Genomic DNA, 25,960 nt, shown 5'->3' on the forward strand with positions numbered 1-25,960 from the left:
CCCCCCCCCCCCCCCATTAGCCCTTCTGGTTACAGTGCAGAGACTGGCTGGCTAAGGTACAGCCAAGCAAGAGGCCCATCATACAGATGTAGGATTTGCAAACACATCAGATTTAGGCCTGGATGTTTATGATACTTACTTGCAAGTGTGTGATAGTTGCAAGATAACACTGGGAAGAAATGATATTAAGTTAATACCTGTGACAAGGGTAAGTGGCCTAGTAGTGATTCTCACTACCTTGTTGTAAACTATAATTACAAAATTGTAGGGCTCTTAGGAAACATCTTTTTCAGATGTTTCAGAAAACAATTTTCTTGGGGCGCCTGGATGGCTCAGTTGGTTAGCCAACTGCCTTCGGCTCAGGTCATGATCCTGGAGTCCCCGGATCGAGTCCCGCATCGGGCTCCCTGCTCAGCAGGGAGTCTGCTTCTCCCTCTGACCTTCTTCCCTCTCATGCTCTCTCTCTACCATTCTCTCTCTCTCTCAATAAATAAATAAAAATCTTAAAAAAAAAGAAAAGAAAACAATTTTCTTTTTTTTCCTCCTACATACATGATGAAAAATTATGGAGGAAAAACTATGCAATACATGTTTTAGTTAAATGGCTTCACTTTCCACCAAACCAAATGAAACTCCCATTCTTTTTTTTTTTAGCTTTTTTATACCTTTTTAAATTTAAATTCAATTAATTAATATATAATGTATTAGTTTCAGAGGTAGAGGTCAGTGATTCATCAGTTGTATATAATACCCAGTGCTCATTACATCACGTGCCTCCCTTAATGCCCATCACCCAGTAACCCCATCCCCCCACCCCTCTCCCCTCTAGCAACCCTCATTTTGTTTCCTGCGATTAAGAGTCTCTTATGGTGAAACTCCCATTCTTTTTTTTTTTTTTAAGATTATTTATTTATTTGAGAGAGAGAGAATGAGAGAGCATGAGAGGGAAGAGGGTCAGAGGGAGAAGCAGACTCCCTGCTGAGCAGGGAGCCCGATGTGGGACTGGATCCCGGGACTCCAGGATCATGACCTGAGCCGAAGGCAGTCGCTTAACCAACTGAGCCACCCAGGCTCCCTGAAACTCCCATTCTTATAGGATAAATTTCCTGGGTATGTAGATGGTTTTAGAACATTTCTTAAAATAATTTGTTAGTGCCTCACAGTTCTTTGGTTTTGTTTTTTAAAGCATTATGGTGCAGTGAGTATGGAGACAGGCTGCCTGGGTGTTTGAATTCTGGCTTGCCACCTCTGCGAGGTCATTTTGAAGCAGTTCCATTTTACAGTTCTGTAAAATGAGAATAGCAATGGTGTCTATCTCTTCTGGTTGTTGAGAGGATAAGGCATGTGAATCATTTGCTACAGTGACTGGCACTAAAAGCCAGCTGTTTTGGTTTTTGGAAAGTAGTGTTGGTTAGCAGAAGTGGCACTTGGTCAAATAAATGTTATCTAGAAAGGATAATGCTGTTACAGAATTCGATCATTTATGAGAAACTAAAAGAGTTTGTATCCAGTTGGAGCATCATGATCTCTGAGTTAAATTTTTAGTCAGAAAAGCCATCTGATGTAAGGGTGTTGGTTCCCACCTGCTTGTGTGATGGACTGCATGGTGGTGAAATATGAAAACTAGAGGTAATGTCATGATTTTTAAATAAGTCTACTTTTAGTCCCCTAAAGGGCCATCTTTTATTCTAAGATTATGCCCTTTTGGCTTATTTTGGTATTAAATCCCTCCTGCCCCCTTTTAAAATAAGCTGATGGATGTATTGTAAATGTTCTCACATGTCAAAGAATTGTCAGTCCTGCATTGGTTTCCCCAGTTGTGTGGGGTTTGGGGCTGGGGATTTGGTGCTCTATTGATATATGGTACCAGAATTATTAAGTCCCGTCCATTATAGGACTCTTGTCTTGTGTCCTTGTCAGAGGCCTTCTAGCCACTGCCTAAGTATCTATCTCTGATGACGGAGGTAGTGGCCTCTCCTAACTGAACAGCTCCAAGGCATTGACTGAAATTTATAGAGACAGAGTAGAATGGTGGTTGTCAGGGGCTGGGAAGGGGGTGGGGGGGTTGGTGAGTAGTGGGGAATGGAGAATTATTGTTTAATGGGTATGGAGTTTCAGTTTTTTAAAGATGAAAAAAAGTTTTGTGGATAGATGGAGGTGATGGTTGCACAACAGTGGGAAGAGCCGAAGGCAGGCGCTTAACCAACTGAGCCACCCAGGCGGAGGGGTGGGAGGGGAAAGGCACTGAAGGGAGGTTGAGGGGGAAACGGGGGGGGGGGGGAGGAGGGGAAAGGCACTGAAGGTGTTCTTTTCTGTTATATTTTGTGACATATTCTGCCTCCTCATTCAGTGTAGCAGAAAGACCTTAGGCTTCTACTGTAAATATTACTGTTCTTTGGATATGGAGGCCAGAGTTCTAACTATTGAAAGGGCACACAGATGTAAACACTGAGCATGTATTAGACTCTTAGGAATTGTTCATTTCCTTCCGTCTTCCTTTCCCATCTGTAGCATCTGTTCATCGTGCCTAGTTCTCTCACCGACAGCAAAGGATGCGTCTTCTCTGATCCACAGGAGAGCTTCAGTTCCTTCCTTCAAGCTCATCTTCTCCAGACCAGATCGCCTTTATTTTTAGTTAGTGGCTCCCCTAGTCAGCATTTTGAGGTTCCTCTCCTTCCCAGCCTTCAGTTTTTGAGGTAGACTACTTGAATTCTCTGTGTGCCAAGCCTTCTGCATGGGCACCTACTATGTGCACAGTAGGAGTGATAATACCTCAAGTTCACAGAGGGCTCTATAGTTTGAAAAACGCCTTCCTATCTCCCCAGACCTGTGGCAGAGCAGATGTCCTCCCATTTGCCCATGAGGAGCCTGAGAACCTTTCTAACAGATAAACATCATTTAATTTTAGAATTGGGAAGACTTTGCATACCACGCCAGCTTCGTGTCCCAGAAGAGAAACTGGAAGCTCAGAAGAGTCAGGGGACTTGCCTCAGGCCTGATGGCCAGAGTTTGGCCAGAGCCCTGGGAAATTAGACTTCATTTTGAAGTCTGGTTTTAGTCCAGAAGTTGAACCACTGCACTGTGCTGTCTCTGTGTTGTGCAGTGGGTGAAGAGAAGCATTAAGCAAATAAAACAGGGCTTTTCAACATAAGGAATTTGCACAGGAATAGGACAAATAATCTGTTCAGTTCCTTAAAAAAAAAAAAATCTCAGCAGCCGAAGTAATGATGGGTATACATTTTGGGAAGAAGGTCCACATTGAGTGTGATTGTTCAGGAAGGATATTTTGTAGCGACCTTGAAGAAAATTAGATTTGGTTGAGGGGGGGACAGTAGCGGGGTGTCCCATGTGAGGGGTCTAGGGCAGTGTTCCTTAAAATATCTGTGGTGATGGGCCAGTTTTGTTTAATTTCAGATCCAGTGTGGTTTGATACTTTTGTAAAACATAATAAAGATGAACTTTTATTTTTTTAATTTACTTTTTTTAAAGATTTTATTTATTTGACAGAGAGAGAGAGTGAGAGAGAGCACAAGCAGGGGGAGTGGCAGGCAGAGGGAGAAGCAGGCTTCCCGCGGAGCAGGGAGCCCGATGCAGGGGCTCGATCCCAGGACTCTGGGATCATGACCTGAGCTGAAGGCGTTGCTTAACCAACTGGGCCACCCAGGCGCCCACAAAGATGAACTTTTGGAAAAATAAAATGGAAAAAGAAAAAAAAATACAATGGAAAAATACCAACCCAAAGTTTTTATTATTCGATTTTTGGCATACAATGATTTTACCTATTTGCTAGGATGTGAACTTTCAATATCTCTGCTGGTCTCATGATGGCATGTTAACAGTTTATGGACTGGCTCCGTGTTTTGAGTAGCACTGGTCTAGTGTGAACAAAAGTGGGAGAAGGTGGGCTGTGGTGGCAGGGAGGGGATGGGAGCAGGAGAGTGTCGGAGAAGCCTGGGAAGAAAAAGAGAGTTAAGGTGGTGAGAGAGTATCTCAACTTCGAGGGGGAAGGGGAGCTTAAATTTGGCACCATGAGCAATGGGGAGAGCCCCTACAGGTTCTTGAGAAAGGGAATTGACTTGTCAGTGCCATGCTGTGGGATAGTCTTGGATATTGGAGATACTTGCTGCTGTGTGTAAGCTCTGTGTATGTCTAAAACTCCTTTGGTTTATGTCAGCTACTCTTCCATGATTTCTCTTTTTCTTCATTTTCCTCTGTTTATATCATTCAAGTAGAAGAAATGGCTGCCTTGTATTTGCTGTTGGGCCTTGTCTGGGATGGATACTTCTGTTGAGAACAGGGTGGCCATTTCCCCACACTACCTCTCCTGTTGCTTTCCCACCTTCTGGGCAGTTGCATTCAACTGCAGGTGTCTTCCAGAAAACGTGTAGCTTTTTTTTTTTTTTTTTAAAGATTTTATTTATTTATTTGACAGAGAGAGACACAGCGAGAGAGGGAACACAAGCAGGGGGAGTGGAAGAGGGAGAAGCAGGCTTCCTGCTGAGCAAGGACCCCGATGTGGGGCTCGATCCCAGGATCCTGGGATCATGACCTGAGCCGAAGGCAGACTGAGCCACTCAGGCGTCTCAGAAAACTTGTAACTTTTTAAATAGTTGATCCTTGAACAACACTGGTTGTATTTTCATGAAAATGTCTTTTCTCTTCCTTATGATTTTCTTTTCTTTTTTTTTTTTTAATTTTTTATTGTTATGTTAATCACCATATATTACATCATTAGTTTTTGATGCTCTTATGATTTTCTTAATAATGTTTTCTTTCCAGGACGCCTGGCTGGCTCAGGTGGCTAAGTGTCCGGCTGACTCTTGATTTTGGCTCAGGTCAAGATCTCAGGGTTGTGAGATGGAGCCCCAAGTTGGGCTCCATGCTTAAGATTATCCCTCTCTCCCTCTCCCTCTGCCCCTCAACCCCCCCCAATAACATTTTCTTTTCTTTTTTTAAAGATTTTATTTATTTATTTGAGAGAGAGAATGAGATAGAGAGAGCTTGAGCGGGGGGAGGGTCCGAGGGAGAAGCAGACTCCCTGCTGAGCAGGGAGCCCGATGCGGGACTTGATCCCGGGACTCCAGGATCATGACCTGAGCTGAAGGCCGTCGCCCAACCGACTGAGCCACCCAGGCGCCCAACATTTTCTTTTCTCTAGCCTACTTTATTGTAAGAAAACAGTATATAATACATATAACATACAAACTATGTGTTACTTGTCTATGTTATTGGTAAAGCTTCTGGTCAACAGTAAGCTATTAGCCGTTAAGTGAGGAGTCAAAAGTTGTACTTGGAGTTTTGACTGTGTGGGGAGTAGTTGGGGTGGTCAGTGCCCCTAACCCTTGTGTTGTTTAAGGGTCAACTGTACTTGTTTTGTTTCTGAGCATTTGGAAAGCAAGGTCAAAGATGGGGATTGCGGAGAGAGATGGTGTTTAGCTGGAAAAGGCTCTGTGGAAAGGGGCATTTAGGGAACTATAAAGACAGCCTGTCTAAAGTGGGATCTGTGCTCCTGATATATGGAATGCCTTTTTGTTTGTCCGTGAGAGAGTAACAGTGCTTTGCTGTATAGAACAGCATTTTGGTCCTGAACTACCATGACTGAGCGTTTGCCCAAGACCTGGGGCTAATAGGCAATAGGACATGGACATGTTTAACAGTCCACATGTGTGAAGCAAACGGAATCCTAAGGAGAAGAGTGGAATGGAGTGGACCTTATTTTGAAAAGATTGCTTTGGGTGCTAAGTGCAGGTTGCATTGGAAAGGGATAAGCATGGAAGCAAGGAGGCCAGCTTGGAGGCTACTACAGTGGTCCATCCATGGAGAGAAAGGGTGGGGAGAAAGGATGGAGCTATTGTTCTGGTGTTTGTCACAACATTGGAAGCTCCTCCTGGGGTCCCAGGAAACAGTTAAATTATATATTATATGTGCGGCTTTAGAAAGCAGAGAAGTGCAAAGAGCATTTTAGAAAAATAGCTGTTACCAAGTTATTTGAATGCATGCCCCTCCGTTCCCCAGAGGGTGAACCCTCAGCTATCTGGAAAACTCGGCTATCCAGGACAACACGTTCTCTGAGAGGTCTGGTTTAGCTATATTCATGTGGAGTATAATCTGTGTGTGTGTCATTGCTTAATTGTTGGCATGTAGTGACTCAACTGGTAATTTAAATTAATAGACTGTGCATATAAGCACACTATTGTTCTTTTAGATCTCGATGGCGCTTTGATTGGCACTTAAGTGATGGTGTATTTGAATTAATTACCATAGCTGAGCGAGAGCGGAGAAAACACATTAGGAACAAAATAGAGAGTTGTGATGGAGGGGTGGAAGGAATACATTCAAAGTGAGAGTGAGCCGAGAATACATGCCCTTGGACATAGAGAATGGAGTCGATGCCAGGTACTCAGTCACAGACATCTGGGGGCTCTGTGGACACCAGGGCCGCCTCAGGAGGTGTGCTCAGATGGTAGCCTCAGCTGCTGACTGAAGGTGGAACCCACCCTCCTGTGCCTGCCCTTTCCGGCCCCTGCAGGAGGAAGAGACAGAGTGTAGGTCCCCCTTTCCCTGTCAGGATCCGAGCCCAGGCAGTTCACCTCCGGCAGGCTCTTCCTCACATGTTTACACACATCCTCTTTAAACCTTGTGTTACTTTTCCTTTTCTCTTTTAAATCTTGCCCAGTTACCTCAGGAAATTCTCTCCCTTGCTTTGTTCTCTTCCCAGAGCCAAAATAAAAAGGAAAAAAAAATTCTAGTTATGGTTAATATTCATGAGATTCATGCTGTGATAAACCTATTGACAAATGATCTAATTACCCAATCCCGTGGCTAATATAGTTACTGATTACTTGGCAGCATTTGACAGCGTAGTACTTCATCTCCTTGAAGCTTTTCCTTCAGATTCTTCCCTCACCTTCCTGATCATTCCCTTCCTCTTTGTCTCTCAAATTGAGTTTGTGTCTAAAATTTTTTTCTCAGGCACTTTCTTTCTTGTTGTGCACATCCTCTCTGGGCGATGCCATTTGCTGCTGCAGTTTTAATTCTCCATGTTGCCAACTCCTACACCTTTACCCCCTCCCTGACATGTCCTCAGTCCTGGGCTTGAATTTACAACCACTTGCTGATAATGCCACACAACCGAACAGACCCAGTGCACATATCCCTCCTGTTATGTCCCCAGCTCGCGGCAGGAATCACTGTCCAAGCTCTGGACAAACCACCACAGTGTCCTCTGTAAGGTTCACCCTTTTTTCTCAGCCTCTAATCATGAAGCTCGGAGAGGGCTCTTCTTTCTTTTCCTCTGTGTCCCTTGTGCTGCTGGTTTTGGTTCTAGATCTCCTTATCCTTCACGGTTGCTCTCCACCTCAACCTTCCTGCCTCTACAGTCACCCTTTCAGACCACCACCAGATGTGTTTGTACATTTGTTGGCGTATGCCAGGCACCCAGGGAGTGCTCACAAAATGCTGGCATAATCCACCTTATCCCAAAAAGAATTTAGGATAGCTTACAAAAACGTGTAACATAAAATACAGAATAAGTGGATGAGCAGGTTAGCACCATCCCAGACTTAAATTAGAACAAGAAAAGATCACTCACAGACAGGAATTACTGAAGCTACGCACCGAAGGTATACATTTGTGGAAGGGGGTGGGTTACAGTTTGAGCTTGGAGAATCTTAGTACCCCACAGGAAGGGGGAGAGATTCCATCTTGTCCATAAGACGAAAAAGGACACGTTGTGCAGGAGAAACACAGCTGTTCTTGGAACTGAGGTCAGAGAGAACTTTCCCCCAGGGCTCTGGTAAAGGGAATACTGTGTATCTTCACAAATCATAACCCCACCACATTCTTACAGTGTCCCTGGCAGTTGCATGGGGCTGCTGCTTCTACCGTCAGTGTTGGAGGCCAGTAGCAGAGTGCCCTCATGCAATTCCTTTTTTTTTTTTTTTTAAGATTTATTTATTTGAGAGAGAGAGAGTACATGAGAGGGGGGAGGGTCAGAGGGAGAAGCAGGCTGCTCGCTGAGCAGGGACCCCGATGCGGGACTCAATCGAGGGACTCCAGGATCATGACCTGAGCTGAAAGCAGACACTTAACCGACTGAACCACCCAGGCGCCTCACCCTCATGCAATGTCAACGAACGTAGTTGTAGAGGCATAGAGAATGTAAAAATTGTGCCCACCCACCAGAATTTTTTTTTTTTTTTTTTTGCAAATCAGCCTTCTTCGTGTTCCTTTTAAAAATCTTCCAGAGCCTCTTGTTTCTGTCCTCAAACACTTTGTTACATGGACAACCCGTGTCCTCAGTAATCTGAGCCTCTGCAGTTATTCTAGCTTTGCACCTCACCTGAACTCCACGTTCCAGCCAGGCCAGCCTGCTTGCAGTTTCCTGACTGGTTCCGTCCTCTAGAATCCACCTGCATGCAGGCTGTTCCTTTAGCTTTGGACACCCTTCTCTTTACCTTTTTTTTAAGATCAGAGGGAACAGTTTACTCATCCTGCCAGTAAAGATTTGTTGAACAACAACAGCCAAAGGTATAAATTCTTTAAGTACAACTGACATATCACCGTCAGTGTATCACCTCTTATAAAGGTGTCCAGAATTGCACGTTAGCAATTTTGCCTCATTTTAAACTTCAAGGACCAGTATTCTTAGTAGGTATGAAGAGACTTTTCAACCATTTACTTGGTTGAGTACAGGTAGTGTTGGTTTATCTGTTTCCATGTTTTGGTTGTAACATTTGTTCATTAGTTGAACTATAGTGAGGGGCTCTGCCAACGGCTTACCCATTAACCTCAGAATCTAAGCACCACTTAATACATTGCTCCTGGGGAAGTTGTTTTCCCAAGTTCCAAAGCATATTGCAAAAAACATTATTACCACATGCTCCATTTGAGGATAGTAGAAAGATCCCTGGACTTGGATTTATCCTTTTTTTTTTTTTTTTAAGATTTACTTATTTATTTTATTTTTATTTATTTTTTATTGATTTATTTGACAGAGAGAGAGAGAGTGAGAGGGGGAACACAAACGGGGAGTGGGAGAGGGAGAAGTAGGCTCCCTGCTGAGCAAGGAGCCCAATGCAGGACTCAGATCCCAGGACCCTGGGCTCATGACCTGAGCTGACGGCAGACGCTTAACCCACTGAGCCACCCAGGCGCCCTTTACTTATTTATTTTAGAGAGAGAGAAGAGAGTGTGAGCTCGTGAGCAGGGTGATGGGCGGAGGGGGAGGGAAAGAGAGAATCCCAATCAGACCCCCCCTGCCCCCGCTGAGTGTGGAGCCCAATGTGGGCTCGATCCTAGAATCCTGAGATCATGACCTGAGCTGATATCAATAGCCGGATGCTCAACTGACTGAGCCACCCAGACGCCCTTGGGATTTATCTTTTTGATTCTGACCTTGGTTTTTTAATTAATTAATTAATTATTTAACTTCCGTGGGCCCCAGTTGTCTCATTATTAAAATGAAATGGTGAGATTAGATGATGATCAGCTGATGATAACAGTAAAATAATAATTGTAGAGTTTGATTGAGTTTTGGCTGTGGGCTAGGTGCTGGGCTGCGTACCAGCTGGAAGTCACATCATCTAACCCTCACAGTGATGTTCTGCAGTCAGAAGTCTTATCCCCATTTTGAATGAGGAAACCGAGGCACATAGAGACTAAGGGACTTGTCCAGGGTTACATAGCTGATGAGTGAGCAGAGCTGTATTCAAACCCAAGGCATTTGGTTTGGCTTCTGGGGGAAGCATTTAACAACTATGCTTTCTAGTTTAGTGGTTCTATGAGATGCTATTTTTAGGACAAAGCCTGTATTTTAAAATTTTGAGGAAGAAAAATTAGTTTTACTGAAGTCCAAATTTACATCATTCCTCCCAAGCTATTTTTAAGTCCAGGAACTTGTATTTAAATGAACACTTTGCTCTCTTTCTTGCTTTTCCCAAAATGTGTTTGTGTGTAGAGTTTTTATTTGGTTATAGCAATAGACTTTGGGAGGAAATCTGTCATTAACACTCTTTGCTATCCATAAGAAATATTGTGTTCCTCACTGTTCCATAATCAGGTCAATTATAAAAATTTGTAAAAAAGAGGATAGTTCCTGTGCCCTATTTTTTCTTTCCTCCCACAACCAGGCCGTTGACTTCCTTTAGATAACTGGAAAATTAAACCTTTTTTTAAATTTATTTCTTTGGAAATGCTAAGTATGTATTTGCTACCATGACCATTAAAGCATTTAACAGTGTCTGGCATGCCATTCACTCAAGTGTGGCCACACAGTATGCCACAGGCTTGGGACACAGTAGTGAGCAAAACACACACCCCACCCTAATGGAGTTTATGGCCCAGCTGGAGGAATGGGAAATTGATCAAAGCGATATTTACCAACTCTACAGATCATATTATTATTATCCATATAGTATTATACAGATGGAATTAGCCTTTTATTCAGACCTTCCCCAAGGCAATCCAAACCAAGATTTCCACTTCTTCCCCTCACAACTCATTCAACATCATTCAGTCAAACCTACTGCTGTCATTTATCATTCCAATGACTGTACCTCTGAGAGGGAAAAGGAGCACCATTAATAATTATGCCGAGACAATAGGTGTAAACTGGGGTTGTCTCAGGCAGACTGGGGTTTAGTGGCATCCTGTTTATTGGTTTCTGAATTGACCTTCCAATCATACAATCTTTAATTATAGGCTAAGCTCTTTTTGGAGTGTGTGTGTGTGTGTGTGAGTTAGGAGTGTGTATCTGGTTTCACTGGGTGTTAAGGTATTAAGTATTCTCTTTCTTTTAGAAGTTTCTTTTCTTTTTTTTTTTTTGAAAGATTTTATTTATTTGACAGAGAGAGCAAGCACGAGAGATTATGAGCAGGGGGAGCATCAGAGCGAGAGGGAGAAGTAGGCTCCCCTCTGAGCATGGAGCCCGACACAACATGGGGCTTGATCCCAGGACCCTGGGACCATGACCTGAGCCGAGGGCAGACACTTAATGACTGAGCCACCCAGGCATCTCAGGAGTTTATTTTCTAAGATATTATTTCTTTTCTGCTTACCATTTAATAACAAAACTCCAACAAACATTGTCAACTCCAGAACTGAGAGATTTTCTTAGATAACCTAAAGCAATAACTCGGAACATACTTTGGAGTTCCTAGAGTGCATCTGTGTCGCTCTTTTTTTAATAACCAAATTTCAGGGTAGCCCATTGTTTTCTGTCCAAGGTAAGAAATAAAGGACCATATGATCCATGTTGATTGCAGAAATTAAAATTAAAAGGAATTAGTATTGTTTCCAGGACTTCTTAGAACTTGAAGACTTGCTACAAATGGAGCTGTCCAGGAGTATTACAAAACCAAATTGGAGTGGAGAATTTTTGCTCAAAGATTCAGGACCATATCAGATTTGATTGCATATCTTCAAGTCATTACCAAGGGAATATCTTGAGTGACTTTTTATAAACCATCATTATCAATGTCTGTTGTCTTATAATCAACAGAAATGATTGAGTCATCTTAGTTACAATTATGAGTCATTCCTTTAAGGATAGAATATGTTTTATAAGCCTTTTTAAAAATGCCTATCAGAGGGGAGAAGGGAGAATGTGTGGTATGTGTGTTTGGGAGGGGTACCACACGCCTCATAACCTGAAGGCAAGCAATTGGTCCACAAAGCCTGCATTAAAATGTTGGTGAAATCTCAGCCTGTCTCTGAGTTTAGGCCTAGACCTTATCATTTAGAATTTTCTTCTTGTCTCCCTATAATGAGGTCAGTGCCTCAATGTCTTAGAAATTGGAGCTTTTCTTGCTTAAGATGATTATTGGATGTACAGTGATTTATCATGTACTTCTAGGAACCCCCATAGAGAGAAGAATGGATGGACACAGAACTTCATGAAAGAGCTGGACAATATAAGAATGTGCAAATGAGAGCTGAAGAATACAATATAAGAGGCGAAAAATACCCTAGAGGGAATAAACAGCTGGTTAGGTTATACAGAAGCTGGGATTAATGATCTGGAAGACAGGGTAGTAGAAATCACCCAAACTATACTTCAAAAAGAAAAAAGAATTTTAAAAAATGAGGATAGTTTAAGAGACTTCTGGGACAACATGAAGCATACTAACATTCATATCATAGACACCCAGAAGGAGAAGAAAGAGAGAGAAAGGGGCAGAAAACTTATTTGGAGAAGTAGTAGCTCTGGAAACTTCCTTAATTGGGGGGAAGGAAACAGACATTCGGGTCCAGGAAGTGCAGAGAGTCCCAAACAAGATGAACTCAAAGAGATACACACCAGAATACATTATAATTAAAATGTGAAAAAACTAAAGAGTCTTAAAGGCATCAAGAGAAAGCAGTTATGTATAAGGGAACCTAACCCTATAAACTATCAGCCAGTTTTTCAGCAGAAACTGCAGTCCAAGAGGGAGTGGCATGATATATTCAAAGTGCTGAAAGGAAATAACTTACAGCCAAGAATACTCTACCCAGCAAGGCTATCATTCAGAATAGAAGGAGAGAGAAAGAGTTTCCCAGACAAGCAAAAGCTAAAGGAGTTCATCACTACTAATCCAGCTTTACAAGAAATATCAAAAGAGATTTCTTTAAGTGGAAAAGAAAAGGCCATATATAGAAATAAGAAAATGTATGAAAGAAAATAATCTCATTAGTAAAGCAAATATATAGCAAAGGTAGTGGATCAGCCACTTATAAAGTTAGTATGAAGTTTGAATGACAAAAATAGTAAAATCAACTATAATCACAATAAATTTTTAAGGGAGACACAAAATAAAAAAGGTGTGGGCGCCTGGGTGGCTCAGTGGGTTGAGCGACTGCCTTCGGCTCAGGTCATGATCCTGGAGTCCCGGGATCGAGTCCCGCATCAGCCTCCCTGCTCGGCAGGGAGTCTGCCTCTCCCTCTGACCCTCTTCCCTCTCGTGCTCTCAATCTCTCATTCTCTCTCTCTCAAATAAATAAATAAAATCTTAAAAAAAAAATAAAAATAAAAAATAAAAAAGGTGTAAAATATGCTGTCGAAAACAAAAATGTGTACGCATCCCTGTCAATAATTACTTTAAATGTAAGTGGACTAGTGATGCCTGGGTGGCTCAGTCATTTGATATCCAACTCTCAATTTTGGCTGAGGTCATGATGTCAGGGTCGTGAGATCAAGCCCTGCATCAGGCTCCACGCTGAGTGTGGAACATGCCTAAGATTCTTTCTCTGCCCTTTCCTCACTCATGTGTATACTCTCTCTCTCTCTCTGTTTCTCTCTCTTTAAAAAAAAGTGGACTAAATGCCTTTTTACAAAAAGTTTGTTTATGTATTTATATATTTATTTATTTTTAATCTCTATACCCTATGTATGGCTCAAACTCATGACTCTGAGATCAAGAGATCAAGATCTCATGCTCTTCCAACTGAGCCAGCCAGGTGCCCTTTATTTTTAGTTTATTTATTTATTGTAAATGGACTAAATGCTTTAATCAAAAGACATAAGGTGGCTGAATGGATAAAAAACAAGACCCATGTATATGCTGCCTTCCAGAGACTCACCCAAAGTCTAAAGACACATACAGACTGAAAGTGAAGGGATGGAAAAAGATATTTCATGTAATTGGAAACAAAAGTAAAGCTGGGATACTAATACTTTTATGAGACAAAATAGACTTTGAAACAAAGGCAATAGCAAGAGACAACAAAGGGCGTTACATAATGAGAAAAGGGTTAATTCAACAAGAATATATAACACTTGTTAATATGGACGCAATATATACATAAAGCAATATTAATGGATACAGAGGGAGAAATTGACAGTAGTACAATAACAATAACTGGGGCTTTAACACCGCACTTACATCAATGGATAGATCATCCAGACAAAATTAATAAGGAAACGTTGACCTTACCACAGATGGACTTAATAGATATATACAGAACATTCCATTCAAAAACAAAATACACATTCTTCTTACGTGTACGTGAAATGTTTTCCAGGATAGATCACATTTTAGGCCACAACAGAATGAAACTAAAAATAGATTCTAAGAAGAAAATGAAAAGACACAAACGTGTAGAGACTAAACAACATGCTGTTGAACAACCAGTGGGTCAACGAAGGGATCAAAGAAGAAATTAAAAAAAAAAAAAAATACCTTGGGCGCCTGGGTGGCTCAGATGGTTAGGCGTCTGCCTTCGGCTCAGGTCATGATTCCGGGGTCCTGGGATCGAGTCCCACATCGGGCTCCCTGCTCCTTGGGAGCCTGCTTCTCCCTCTGCCTCTCTCTCTCTGTCTCTCATGAATAAATAAATAAAAATCTTAAAAAAAAAATACCTTGAGACCAATGAAAATGAAAACACAGTGGTCCAAAATCTATGGGACGCAGCAAGGCAATCCCAAAAGGGAAGTTTATAGATGAAGCAAGACTTTCAAGGTTACTAAATGCATTGACCCAACCTTGTGCTGAGAAAGCAGCTGTAGTTGGGACTCCATCCAAGGGGGGGAAGAATAAGAAATATTTGGCTTTAATAGCCAAACCCTTGAATTCGTGGTTCTGACTATATTTCACAGATGATGTATATGAACTTGAGACTTTGCAGTCGGTAAGACAGAAACACACATACACTGAACCAAAATTCCCTGAAACAATACTGTTACTACATTTGATGTTTTCTGATTTTTTCTCTTTTATTCTATTCTTTCCTATTTAAATTAAAAAAAATTGGCTATGACCCATTAAAATGATTTCATAACCCATTAATTGGTTGTGAGTTGAAGTTTAAAAAAATGCGCGTCTAAACAGAAGTTTTCGTGGGTGTGCGTGTTTGAAGGCAGGACCATGAAGTAATGTTTTCCTATCAGTTGTGTTAATAAGTGTAGCCATAATAAAACATAAACCGTTTAGTTAATTAGAATATTTACCATAATAAATGCTGTTGGATTGATTTCTTTATGAATAGTGTATTTTGTCTGCGAGGATGAAGTAATTGAGTGTTTCCAGTCTGCCCAGCTGACAGTCCTTACAATACTTCTTGTTGATGTTAAATGGACTATTGAAATACCATTCTGTCTGTGTGTCTTGGCTGGTAATGAGCACTGTTTTGTCCTTGTTAGGGTTACCAGAACAGCTGTTGACACCCAAAGAATGCCTGAGAACACCCGTTAAGTAGCAAGAAAACAAGGAATATTAAGAGTTTAACCCATGTCTGTTCCATGTGATGCCAGATGCTAGGATACTTGATCAAACTATAGAAAGAAAAGTAATGTTCTTTTTCTCTTTGGCATTCATTTTTTTCTTTGCCATTTAGTAAACATTACTCCAGATTTCCAGCATTTTATATTTTTCTCGTTAGAGCACATCCCACACTTGACAACTAGACTCTGTTTAAAAAGACAAAAACAAAAAAACTCCAGAAACAAGTGGAACTTGTTTCAATATTGGAAAATATTGAATTAGGCTGACTACTTTTATTTTTTAAAGGTACCCCTTTAAGGATGTATAATTTCAACCACACCTGCCTTTCGTTGTGGTATGGTATTTTCACACCAGTGTTTTGTTCTATCCCTTTACTAACTTGTTGGGTTAGCATCTCCCTGAAGAACACACCCTTAAATGTCTCCTAGGCTGTATTGCTTCATTGAGAGCATAAACAATTACAGCATAAAATATTACCTTTGGAAATGAAGTCATGCGTCTTTCTTAATTGCTGAACCCTTGTAATTCTGAAGAGGGTATGTTTTAAAAGTCTGTGCTCATTCACACACTTGCTAACACAAGCAAATGTGTCTGCACATATAGGAAAAACATGAATCTAAGAGTTGCTTATTTTCTACTAATTATGCATGGAATGTGCAGAATCAGGAATACCAAAATAGGAGTCATAATGATAGATTTGGAAAGGACCTGAGAAGTAGCAAGTACACAATATTTTGCAGTCAGGGAAGCTGCCTTCCAGAAGGTTTGAATTTCTTCTTTCCCTCCTTTCCTCCATTGTAATATATGGTTGCCAGAGTGATCTTTCTGCAGTAAACTTGCCATGCTTAACCTTCCTCAGGCAGCTCTGATTTCTTTTAAATTTTTTTTTAAAAGATTTTATTTACTTATTTGTCAGAGAAAGAGAGAGCACAAGCAGGGGGAGTAGTAGGCAGAAGGAGAAGCAGGCTCCCTGCTGAGCAAGGAGCCCAATGCAGGACTCAGATCCCAGGACCCTGGGATCATGACCTGAGCTGAAGGCAGATGCTTAACCTACTGAGTCACCCAGGCGCCCCTGCAGCTCCGATTTCTAGAGGTCAAATTAACAAGGCTTTTGGGGATGTACATTCTGCTAATCTTGGTAGCTCTCTCATCACCTATAGCCATGCTAGTTTGTAATGTTCAAGTTCCTGGATAGTTTTCTCTCTTTCACCACTCTGGTTTTATCTCATTTGAAGGTGCTTTCGCAGGTGATAGTCCCTGTGCCTGGAGGCAACCCCCACCCAAACAAACAAGTTATCTTGTTCAAAATCTCAATTTTTTTTCCCCCATGAATCCAGTGAGGACTACATTTTACATCATGAACCAATATATATGCAAAAATCTAAACGATTGCTGTGAAACAATACTGGTTCTTTTTTTTTTTTTAAGATTTTGTGTATTTATTTATTTATTTATTTATTTATTTATTAATATGTCAGAGAGAGAGAGGGAACACAATCAGGGGAAGCGGCAGGCAGAGGGAGAAGCAGGCTCCCCGCTGAGCAAGGAGCCCATTGCGGGACTAGAACCCAGGACCCTGGGATCATGCCCTGAGCTGAAGGCAGATGCTTAACCTACTGAGCCACCCAGGCGCCCTGTTGGTTCTTTTTCTATGTGTACTTAACTTTGATATTAGCTCTTTATTATATATATTTCTAAAAATGCCATGTTCTACTTGCTAAATAGATTTCATCTCCCTCTCTGTGCTACCAGCTTGGTTTGGGAAGGTTGGAAGTGCTTGGGGAATGTCTTTAGTTGCACTAATTAGTGTGCTGGTGGGAACAGGGATGCCAAGTGCCCTATAGTGGGCAAGGTTGTCTGGAATAATGAAGAATTATCCTGCTCAACATGCCAATTGTGTCTCTGCTGAGAAACAGTGCCAACCTAATGAGTGAGTGCACAGATTGAAATAGCAGCCCTCTCTAAAGTAATATCTGTCCTTTACACCTTGGCACAACAGCCTGGCCTTTGGAAGTCTTTCTCCAGTTCCAAGTTTGGTTGATCATCTTCCCTTGCTGTGCCACTCATATCACAATGTTTACTTGTCGTTTATTATCGCCTTTCCACTGTCTCAGAATGCTCTTCAGGTAAACACTGTCTTACTTGTCTTTATATACCCAGTGCCCAGCACACAGGCACAAACCTAGTAAGTGCTTAGTAAAGAGAGAATGAAGAGGCTTGGCCCGATGTCCTGCTGTAAGTGGATAGCTGTGTGTGACATCATTTGGTGTTCGGTAAAGCTGGGAAAGAGAACCTCTAGCCATAGGATTAATTATTTTTCCTGTGGGAGAAACGTGAGGAGGTAATATATATGCTCTTATTTAGAAAAGGCTGGTGTTGAGGTTTAATTTACATACAGTAAAACTCTCACTTCTTAATATACAGTTCTAAGAGTTTGGATACCTATAATCATATAACCATCATCAAAATCAAGATACAGAGCATTTCCTTCACATGAAAAAGTTCTCCTGTGCCCTTGTGTAGCCACCTTTTCTCCCACTCCATCCCCCCGGCTGTTGGCCACCAGGGGTCAGTTTTCTGTCTCTAAAAGTTTGTCATTTCCAGTATGCCATATAAATGGAATATGGTGGGTAGCCTTTTGAGTCAGGCTTTGACTTAGCATAAAGTATTTGAGATTCATCCGTGCTACTGCTTGTATCAGTAGTCTTTTTGTTGCTGGATATTATTCCATTGTATAGATACACCAAAGATTCTTTATCCCTTCATCAACTGAAGGGTATTTGGGTTATTTCCAGTTTTTGAAAGTTATTTATACCTTGCATTGCTGAGTCGTAGGGTCATAAGCACATATTTAATTTTATAAGAAACTGCCAAACTGCTTTCCAAAGTGGTGGAACCATTTTGCATTCCCACCAGCAGTGTATGAGAGTTCCTGCTGGTCCATATCCTCGTCAGGACTTGGCATTTTCAGCCTTTTTTTTTTTTTTTTTTTGGTCACATTTTAGCCATTCTTATAGTTGTATGATGTGGTATCTTATGATTTATTTTGCATTTCCCCACTGGCTAATGTTGAACATCTTTTTATGTGCTTTCTGCCATTTGTATAATCTTTAGTGAAGTGTCTGCTCAAATCTTTTTGCCCACTTAAAAATCAGGTTTATTTTCTTATTGAGTTTTGAGAGTTCTTTCTATATTATAGACACTATTCCTTTTTCTTACATGTTTTGCAAGTATTTTCTTCCAGTCTGTTTCATGTCTTTTCATTTTCTTAGCAATGGCAATATAGTCATTAATAGAAAAATTCTAAAAGGGCCTGAAGTAGAGGTTTTAACCCACTAGAGTAGATGATCGTAAAATGAATTAAACATTCTTCTCTATATTTCCTATAGCAAAAAAAGTTTTCATTTTTTAAGATTTGAAGTTGGCATTTTCTCTAGACTTTCTGTATTCTTAGGAAGATTATATACTAGGATATTCAAGTACTTTAAATAGATAATGACTTTACAAGGTGATAACTTTTCACTGCAGTAATTAAAATTTATTTTTAAGTATCATTATGGTGGGTTGTAGCAGATACCTTCTTAAGGACTGCAAGCCTGCAGGGAAGCAAGTTTTGGATTCTTTCCTCTGGAAAGCACTGCATCTTTGTGTTTGAAACACCAAGGAACGCTCCAGTTAATATGGAGCCAGTTTCTCCTGCTGCCTAAAACTGCAGTAGAAATGTTGCACATGGTATTAGAGGGGTGTCTGTTGAGACATCTAGTTGGACTCTAGGAGTGCTAAAACATGTAAGGTCAGGAAAATATCTTGGGAGCAAAATCTGAGTGAAATGGCATATAAACTGTTTTGGCTTCATTTCTGCAGTATAAAGAGCAGCATCTTCACAAAGACATGGCTGCTCTGGTTGCTTTCAAAATGCAATAATGCATATTTTAAAAGTTAAACTTGATTGGATGTTGCAAAAATATATAGTGATAGTAAGTGGAAAATAGAATGGAGTGATAGATTTTACTTAAAAAAGGAAATAACTGTGGGCACATCTTCTGACACAGGAGCCTCACCATCCTAGCATGCTGCCTTGCACATATGTCACGAGTGTTAAATGGGTGACACAATATCTCCTTTTACAGAAAAGTCCCTAATTCGCTTCTTTTCCCTTTAGCATAGCGGCTTTCACTAACAAGGACTTTGTCACCCCATGCTGTATGGCTTGCCACAAAGAGCATCAGGATATATTAGATGGTAATATTTGTACTTTTAGTCAAATATATTTTCAGAGACGTTTTTATTTCCTCTTGAAAATGAATAATCTTAGGGGCCAATAGATAAACATGTTCAGAACTATATGATTTCACATTTGTAAAAATATACACTGTACATGGAAAAAAAAATCTGTAATGACACCCATGAAATAGGACAGTGGTTATTTCTAGGAATTGATATTGTGGATGGTTTTCTTTGTATTTCAGGGTGTTTTTTTTTTTTTAATCGTTTTTTTAAAGATTTTATTCATTTATTTGAGAGAGAGAGAGAGAGAGCACAAGCAGGGGGAGCGGCAGGCAGAGGGAGAGAGAGAAGCACGCTCCCCACTGAGCAAGGAGTCCCCCGTGGGGCTTGATCCCAGGACCCTGGGATCATGACCTGAGCTGAAGGCAGACACTTAACCAACTGAGCCCCCCAGGCGCCCCTGTATTTCAGTTTTAAAAAATATACACATAGATCACTTTTGTTCTAGAAAGAAAGAGGGAGAAAAAGAGATCGCTTGCCTAAAGGTAGGGAATCCTTGTCAGAAAAGAAATGAACTCTTCATGGGCTTTGATTAGAACTCTGGTGTTCCGTGTCTCGGCACTGCTGGTGGACAAGAGAGACCCTTCCTTCAAATTTGTTCCACCAGAAGCATTTTTCAAATGTAGTTTTAGCTTTTCATTTTTGTTCATACTGTAGACATCTGTGAATGGGAGATTGACCTGAAATTTTTGGCTAATTACAAAAGACCTTAGAAAAGTCACTGGGATAGTATTCACTTTTAACATATGTTTGTTGAATTTAAAGACACAACAATTTCCTAGAGACTACATTAGAGAACCCTGTGTTCTCTAGCACCTGTATGTCATTTAGTGACTTGAAATGGCTGGGTAGTATTTGAGATATAATCAACAGTGTGGTAGTAGCAGTACGGTTTTATCTAGTACAAATAGGAGGGCTTATTCAAATTTAGATAACATTGGGTCAATCACAGTATATTGAAAATTAAATAATTCTATGGCAGGAGGCCCAGACCCAGCGAGCGTGCAATGGCGGAGTCTATGGTGGTACATGCTTGGCCATCAGCAAACAGGTTAGGCTTGCTTCGGGAGCATTTTATGGGGATTTTAAAAAGGTACCTTGTTGAAACATGATGTTCCTCTTTACTCTGTAGATACTTTAGAAGTACTGAATTTTATGAGGGGAAAAAAGATGAGAGTTTAACCACTGGGGAGATTTTGCAGTTTCAATTAAACAATTGTACCCTTTAAATTTTAATTTTGAAACCAGTGACTGCTGGTGTTTGAGCAATCAGCTTTATTTTTCTAGTGAGGTAATGTGCTTTTTGTAATTCTGATCTCTGTGGTAAAAATTTGGGAGTGTTGCATTGTGTTGGTATAATATGCAGACATATGTTCTGTTTTGGTTGGTGTACTTTGAGAGAACGAAGTATGAAGAAGTCTGTTCTGGAACAAATATATGTAGAAAAAATATAGTCAAGCACCCCATTAAAGTTCTGGGTTCTGTTCCCTTCTTATCACTAAACTATGTGAAGCCCTCCTAATCTTTTGAAAATGGCTCTTGTCTTCCCTTGTCCTTCCAAAAATTTCCTATAAGAATATAATTTCCTGCCCTTCTCTCTGCCCGTTCCTCTTCCTTCTGCCCCTGTCTTTCCAGTACTTGACTCTATGAACACCTGGGCCTCAACTTTTTTCTTTTAAAATGAAGTATTTGGGGCGCCTGGGTGGCTCAGTTGGTTAAGCATCTGCCTTCTGCCTTCAACTCAGGTCATGATCTCAGGGTCCTGGGATCGAGCCCCACGTCCTCTCTGCTCATCGGGGAGCCTGCTTCTCCCTCTCCCTCTGCTCCTCCCCCTGCTTGCGTTCTCTCTGTCAAATAAATAAATAAAATCTTTAAAAAAATAAAATAAAATGAAGTGTTTGACTTCAGAGGGCTCTTCTAGCTTAAAGATCTTTGACATTTGGAGTTCTGGAGTTTAGAGTCTAGTTTTGTAGTTGGAATGACTCCAGATTCTAGGTCTTCTGCATCACTGAGTGTTTTTCTTGTGTAAAACTGGTTTCTTTCTGGGGAGGAAGACCACCAAAGGTGGTGTGATGCTTGGCCTGCTAGCTTTCACCACATTGGACTCAGCTTCCAGGAGCGGCAAAAATATGGATGATAGTAAGCTAATACCTTATTACTAACTTAGCTTCTTGTGTGTAACTTGACATTTTCTGATCATCAGCAGTCTACGAGGTTTAGTTATTCCTGCCTCTTTTTTTCCCAAATGAAGAAGATAGGGCTAAGAAAAGATGAACAGCTTGCCCAAGATCACACAGCTAGTAAATTCATAGGTAGATCTTGGTCTTTGTGGTGCTAAGCCTGTGTACTTCCAACTATATACCAGGCTAATTCCAAGGAAGGCCATTAGCTCTCTTGAACTTGCCCTCGGGGGGTGTTTGTGAGTTGGTGGTGTTCTGACCTTGTATGATTTCCTTGTTTTTTTTTTTTTCCTTGTTTTGTTTTTTCTTTTTTAAGATTTTATTTATTTATGTGATAGGGAGAGAGAGAGAGCACAAGCGGCGGGAGTGGCAGGCAGAGGCAGAGGGAGAAGCAGGCTCCCCACTGAGCAGGGAGTCCGAAGCGGGATGCAATCCCAAGCCCCTGGGATCATGACCTGAGCCGAAAGGCAGACGCTTAACCTACTGAGCCACCCAGTCACCCGATTTCTTTTTTCCTATGTTATATTTATTTTCTTCATAGGGACCCAGGATGGCAAGTCAGTGGGTTTAATATTAGGGGTGACTCCTAAGATTGTGTTGCTCATATGAATGTCAAACCACGGATCCCAAGGTTTACCTTTTAGCTGAACATTTTCTATATAAATTTTTTTTAACTTATGCATTATAATGATTCATATGGCTTGTGAGCCTGAGATGTTTGTAATTATGGCATAGGGCTTCCATTTGTAAATTGTTACGGTTAACTGATCAACCCCAGCATCCTTTCCAACCATAAGCTGTGTTGTTGGTGTTGGTGATGTCAGGTCTGGAATCTTCTCTAAGACTTGTCTGTAGGTTGTTTATCACCATTAGCCCTCATTATTTTAAATGAGTACCCACCCACCTTATAATCTGTAACCACATGTTTCCAGAGCTTCTCTGGAGATAACATCTTGTAGGTTCCCCCTTCTTTTTTTTTTTTTTTTTCCTTCCTATTCTCAGATGTTTTGTTTAACTAAAACTCAGAAAATGGGAGGGAAAATACCTATAAAGATAGAACCTCTCTAGGTATGTGAAGTTCAGAACATTTTGGAAACAAGTGTTGTTCCAGAATCTGAAGCTTTGAAACAAAACCTCACCACGTGTTTAAAACATGTTAGTTTGTAAATATGGAGTCCTACTAATTGCATTTATAGCTCACAGCAGAACTACTTGTCATGTCTTGTTACTCTGAGGGGAAAAAATGAGAGAATTATATAGGTGTATGGGTTTTAAAAAATTGGAATGCAGAGAATAGTGTGGTATAATTTCTAATTATGTGTCTTTTTATGGTGAGGCAAGTAATCAGTTTTTCTGTTACTGTGATATTCGCCTGAATTCAGGGAAAACTGTATGGAGTACCTCCTTTTGTAAAGTAATAAACTGTGGTTGTTCTTCTCTCCATTTATTGGAATGGCTAAAGAGCATCAACGTTGTATGGTATTTTACAGAATCACTGCTTACTCAGATTATTATTTTGCATTTCAGTGTGACTAAACGTTTTGTTGTATGCTTAAGAATGATTTTATTGGTTAAGGGCAAATGGGTTTCCAGCAGGAATGACTCAGTGGTTGTATAATGGCAAACTAATAGTCTTTAAATTTTGTGTTATGGTAGATTTTTCAGAAACATGCCCTTTCCACAAAATGAACCGCATATATTTTCATCAGGGAGGAGGGGCCCCTCCATGAAAACTGCAGGAAAAAGTGAATCATAGAAGTATACAATTTCAGGCCGGGAAGCCCCTCAACCAGTCAGTTCAGTGCTCTCATTTTACAGATGAGTAAACTGAGGCCCAGGATTATACAGTGGCTATGTGGCAGTAGCAGGAGTCGAGCCTGCTTCTTCAGACCCTGATTTTGCTGCTAGTTCTCCAGTATCTTGCTTGAGTGTTTATGAAAAACAGAAGGTTTGCCTTCCCCTGCCCAAGGATATCAATCACTGACTAAAGTACCATCAGGGCCTGTGTTTAAAAATAATTCCTTGAAAAAAAAAGATAATCCCTTGAGACGTATATTAATTTTGTTTTTCTTATAAATCATCTTTAATAGATTTTGAGTTATTTTCAATGATAAAATTTTGGAATGCATGGGAATCTCTATGGACATAGGATTCATCTCTAGAACAGTTTCATGCTCAAATTTATAATGAACTTTGGTTCCTCAAATTCTAAAGCTATTTATAGTTCCTTTTTTTAAACTGTCAAGCAAAAGTGCTCTCCCCAGGATTCACTGATGATTGTACCAAGGTCTCGGGGACAGTATCCCTCTCACTTGTACAAACCTTGGTAGGACCGTGGGTTTACTTTGTATCTTGACAACCACCTGACAGAAGGAATTCACACGATACCTTGGGAAGACTCAGTGTTGCAGTTAAAGTCATGGACTCTGGAGGTCACATTTCCTGTGACATCATCTGTTGGGTGGCCTTGGGTGAAGTTCTGTGCCTCAGGAAGCCCCAGTTTTCCCATCTGTAAGGGGAGATAGTACATGTGGTCTTAACCACGGTGTCCGTATTGTCTACACATTAGCAGCCACACTGCTTTTGCTGGTTTTGTGCCTGCTTTTACTGGTATTCCTGAGCCAGGAAGGTTTCCAGACTTGCCTTGGGAAGGGCTCATGAAGAGGAGTGCCCATTCCATTTCTAAATTTTAGTGAGTGGCAAAGGTAGGGAGAAGGGATTCACCTACCTTGGTACTGAAGGTGTCAGCTCTTTGAAAAGAAAATTTCACTTGACCAAATTAATAAAAATCACAGTGTTTATTGTTAGCTGATTTTGGTGTTTTGTTGTTAGCTGATTTCTCTTCTACCTTCCTATGTGATGAGGCGGTCCCAGTTGTGAATTTTCTTGGTGATTTTTAGAACCGAGAGACCTGAGGGCACAGCCACGGACAAGAAGCAGAGGACCCTGAGTGAGGCAATGGCCCAGTGCATGCTGGGACTTTCCCACTGAGGCTGCCTTAACCTGCTTTGCACGGGATCCGTGTTACACAGTGTGGAAAGAGAAAACCAGTTGAGGAGGCAGTTGCCAGGGAAGAAGGAAATGGTTAATAAATATATTTTTTTAACTGTTTGAACTAGTTAATTGTCAAGTTATATCAGCAAGTGAGTTCTCTCCTTCCTGCTGCTTCTCGAAGGAAAAGCTGGAAATGGACTGCATACCCGTCATGTATGCACATGTCTCTAGGCTGCATCTGTTCCTAGGCTGAAAATGAAATCCCCTTACAACTATTACCTGGAGGACTTTTATAGGTTTTGCAGAAAATATGACTGGAATACAGCTACAACCTGTTTTATTGTCCCTGACAGTGACTTAAGCCACCCTTGCCTGCAAATCTTTTATCAAGCCCCGGGGTATTCATTTGTTTATTTTTATCAGGTACAGCACTTTGAATACTAGAGCCCTGGGAAATCAAACTGGCCCACTCATTGTAGGTAGTTTGAGGCATTTTTCTTTCTTTCCTTCTCTTTCTTTTCTTTTTCTTTTTTTTTCAAGAATACTTAAAGTGGGAAGTGGGTACCCAGGATCTGGGTACATTTCTATGTTTGTTTCTAAATTATGGAACATAATTTATGAAAGAAGATTTAACTTTACATTTGGAAGCCAAATTGTGGCTATCCCTCTGTCTGACTTGTTGTGCTCATTTTTCTCACTTCTTTACAGATGCCAGCACCTAATTATTTTTCTGTTGAATTAAGTTCTTTTAGTCTAATATCACCTAGTCAAAAATCTTAACTTTATGTTTTCCAGGGATATCAGTATGAACAACATTACTCAATTACCAGAAGATGCATTTAAGAACTTTCCTTTTCTAGAGGAGCTGTAAGTAATATTTTGAGAAATGTGTTTTATTTGTGTGTTTGTTTCCCCATTCTCTTTGGAAGCTCTTACAAAAGAGGTAGCCTAATGTTTCTTAGGGGGCACTCGGACAGCTTAGTTTCAATGAGTTTTGTGCGGAGGAAATGATGGGTTTTTTTTTTCTTTTTTTAAAAGATTATTTGAGAGAGAGAGAGAGAGCAGTGGGAAGCAGCAGAGGGAGAGGGAGAAGCAGACTTCCTGCTGAGCAGGGAGCCCGATGCAGGGCTTGATCCCAAGACCCTGGGATCGTGACCTGAGCTGAAGGCAGATGCTTAACCGACTGAGCCACCCAGGTGCCCTGGAAATCACGGTTTTTGGGGGGAAACTTGATTTTTTTAAGTAGTGTAATTGCTGAAGTTATTTTTTAATGCCAGAACTAAGAATGTTACTTTTTTT

The 25,960-nt window shown here is 40.8% G+C and overlaps 1 protein-coding gene across 2 annotated transcripts in view; it reads left to right on the forward strand.

The window, feature by feature from the left end:
* Positions 1-25,960, forward strand: part of LGR4 (leucine rich repeat containing G protein-coupled receptor 4) — a 105,237-nt gene that overhangs the window by 34,248 nt on the left and 45,029 nt on the right. The window contains exon 2 of one of the 2 annotated variants that reach the window (XM_025879176.2): positions 25,457-25,528. The exons of the other annotated variant lie outside the window; for it this stretch is intronic. Within the exon in view, the coding sequence (XP_025734961.1) occupies positions 25,457-25,528 (72 nt within the window). The remainder of the gene's footprint in view (positions 1-25,456; positions 25,529-25,960) is intronic. 2 annotated transcript variants of the gene reach the window in all.

This window comes from Callorhinus ursinus, unplaced genomic scaffold, assembly GCF_003265705.2.
Source record: "Callorhinus ursinus isolate GAN/ISIS: 27379988/994484 unplaced genomic scaffold, GSC_fseal_2.0 scaffold21, whole genome shotgun sequence".
Classification (NCBI taxonomy): domain Eukaryota; kingdom Metazoa; phylum Chordata; class Mammalia; order Carnivora; family Otariidae; genus Callorhinus; species Callorhinus ursinus.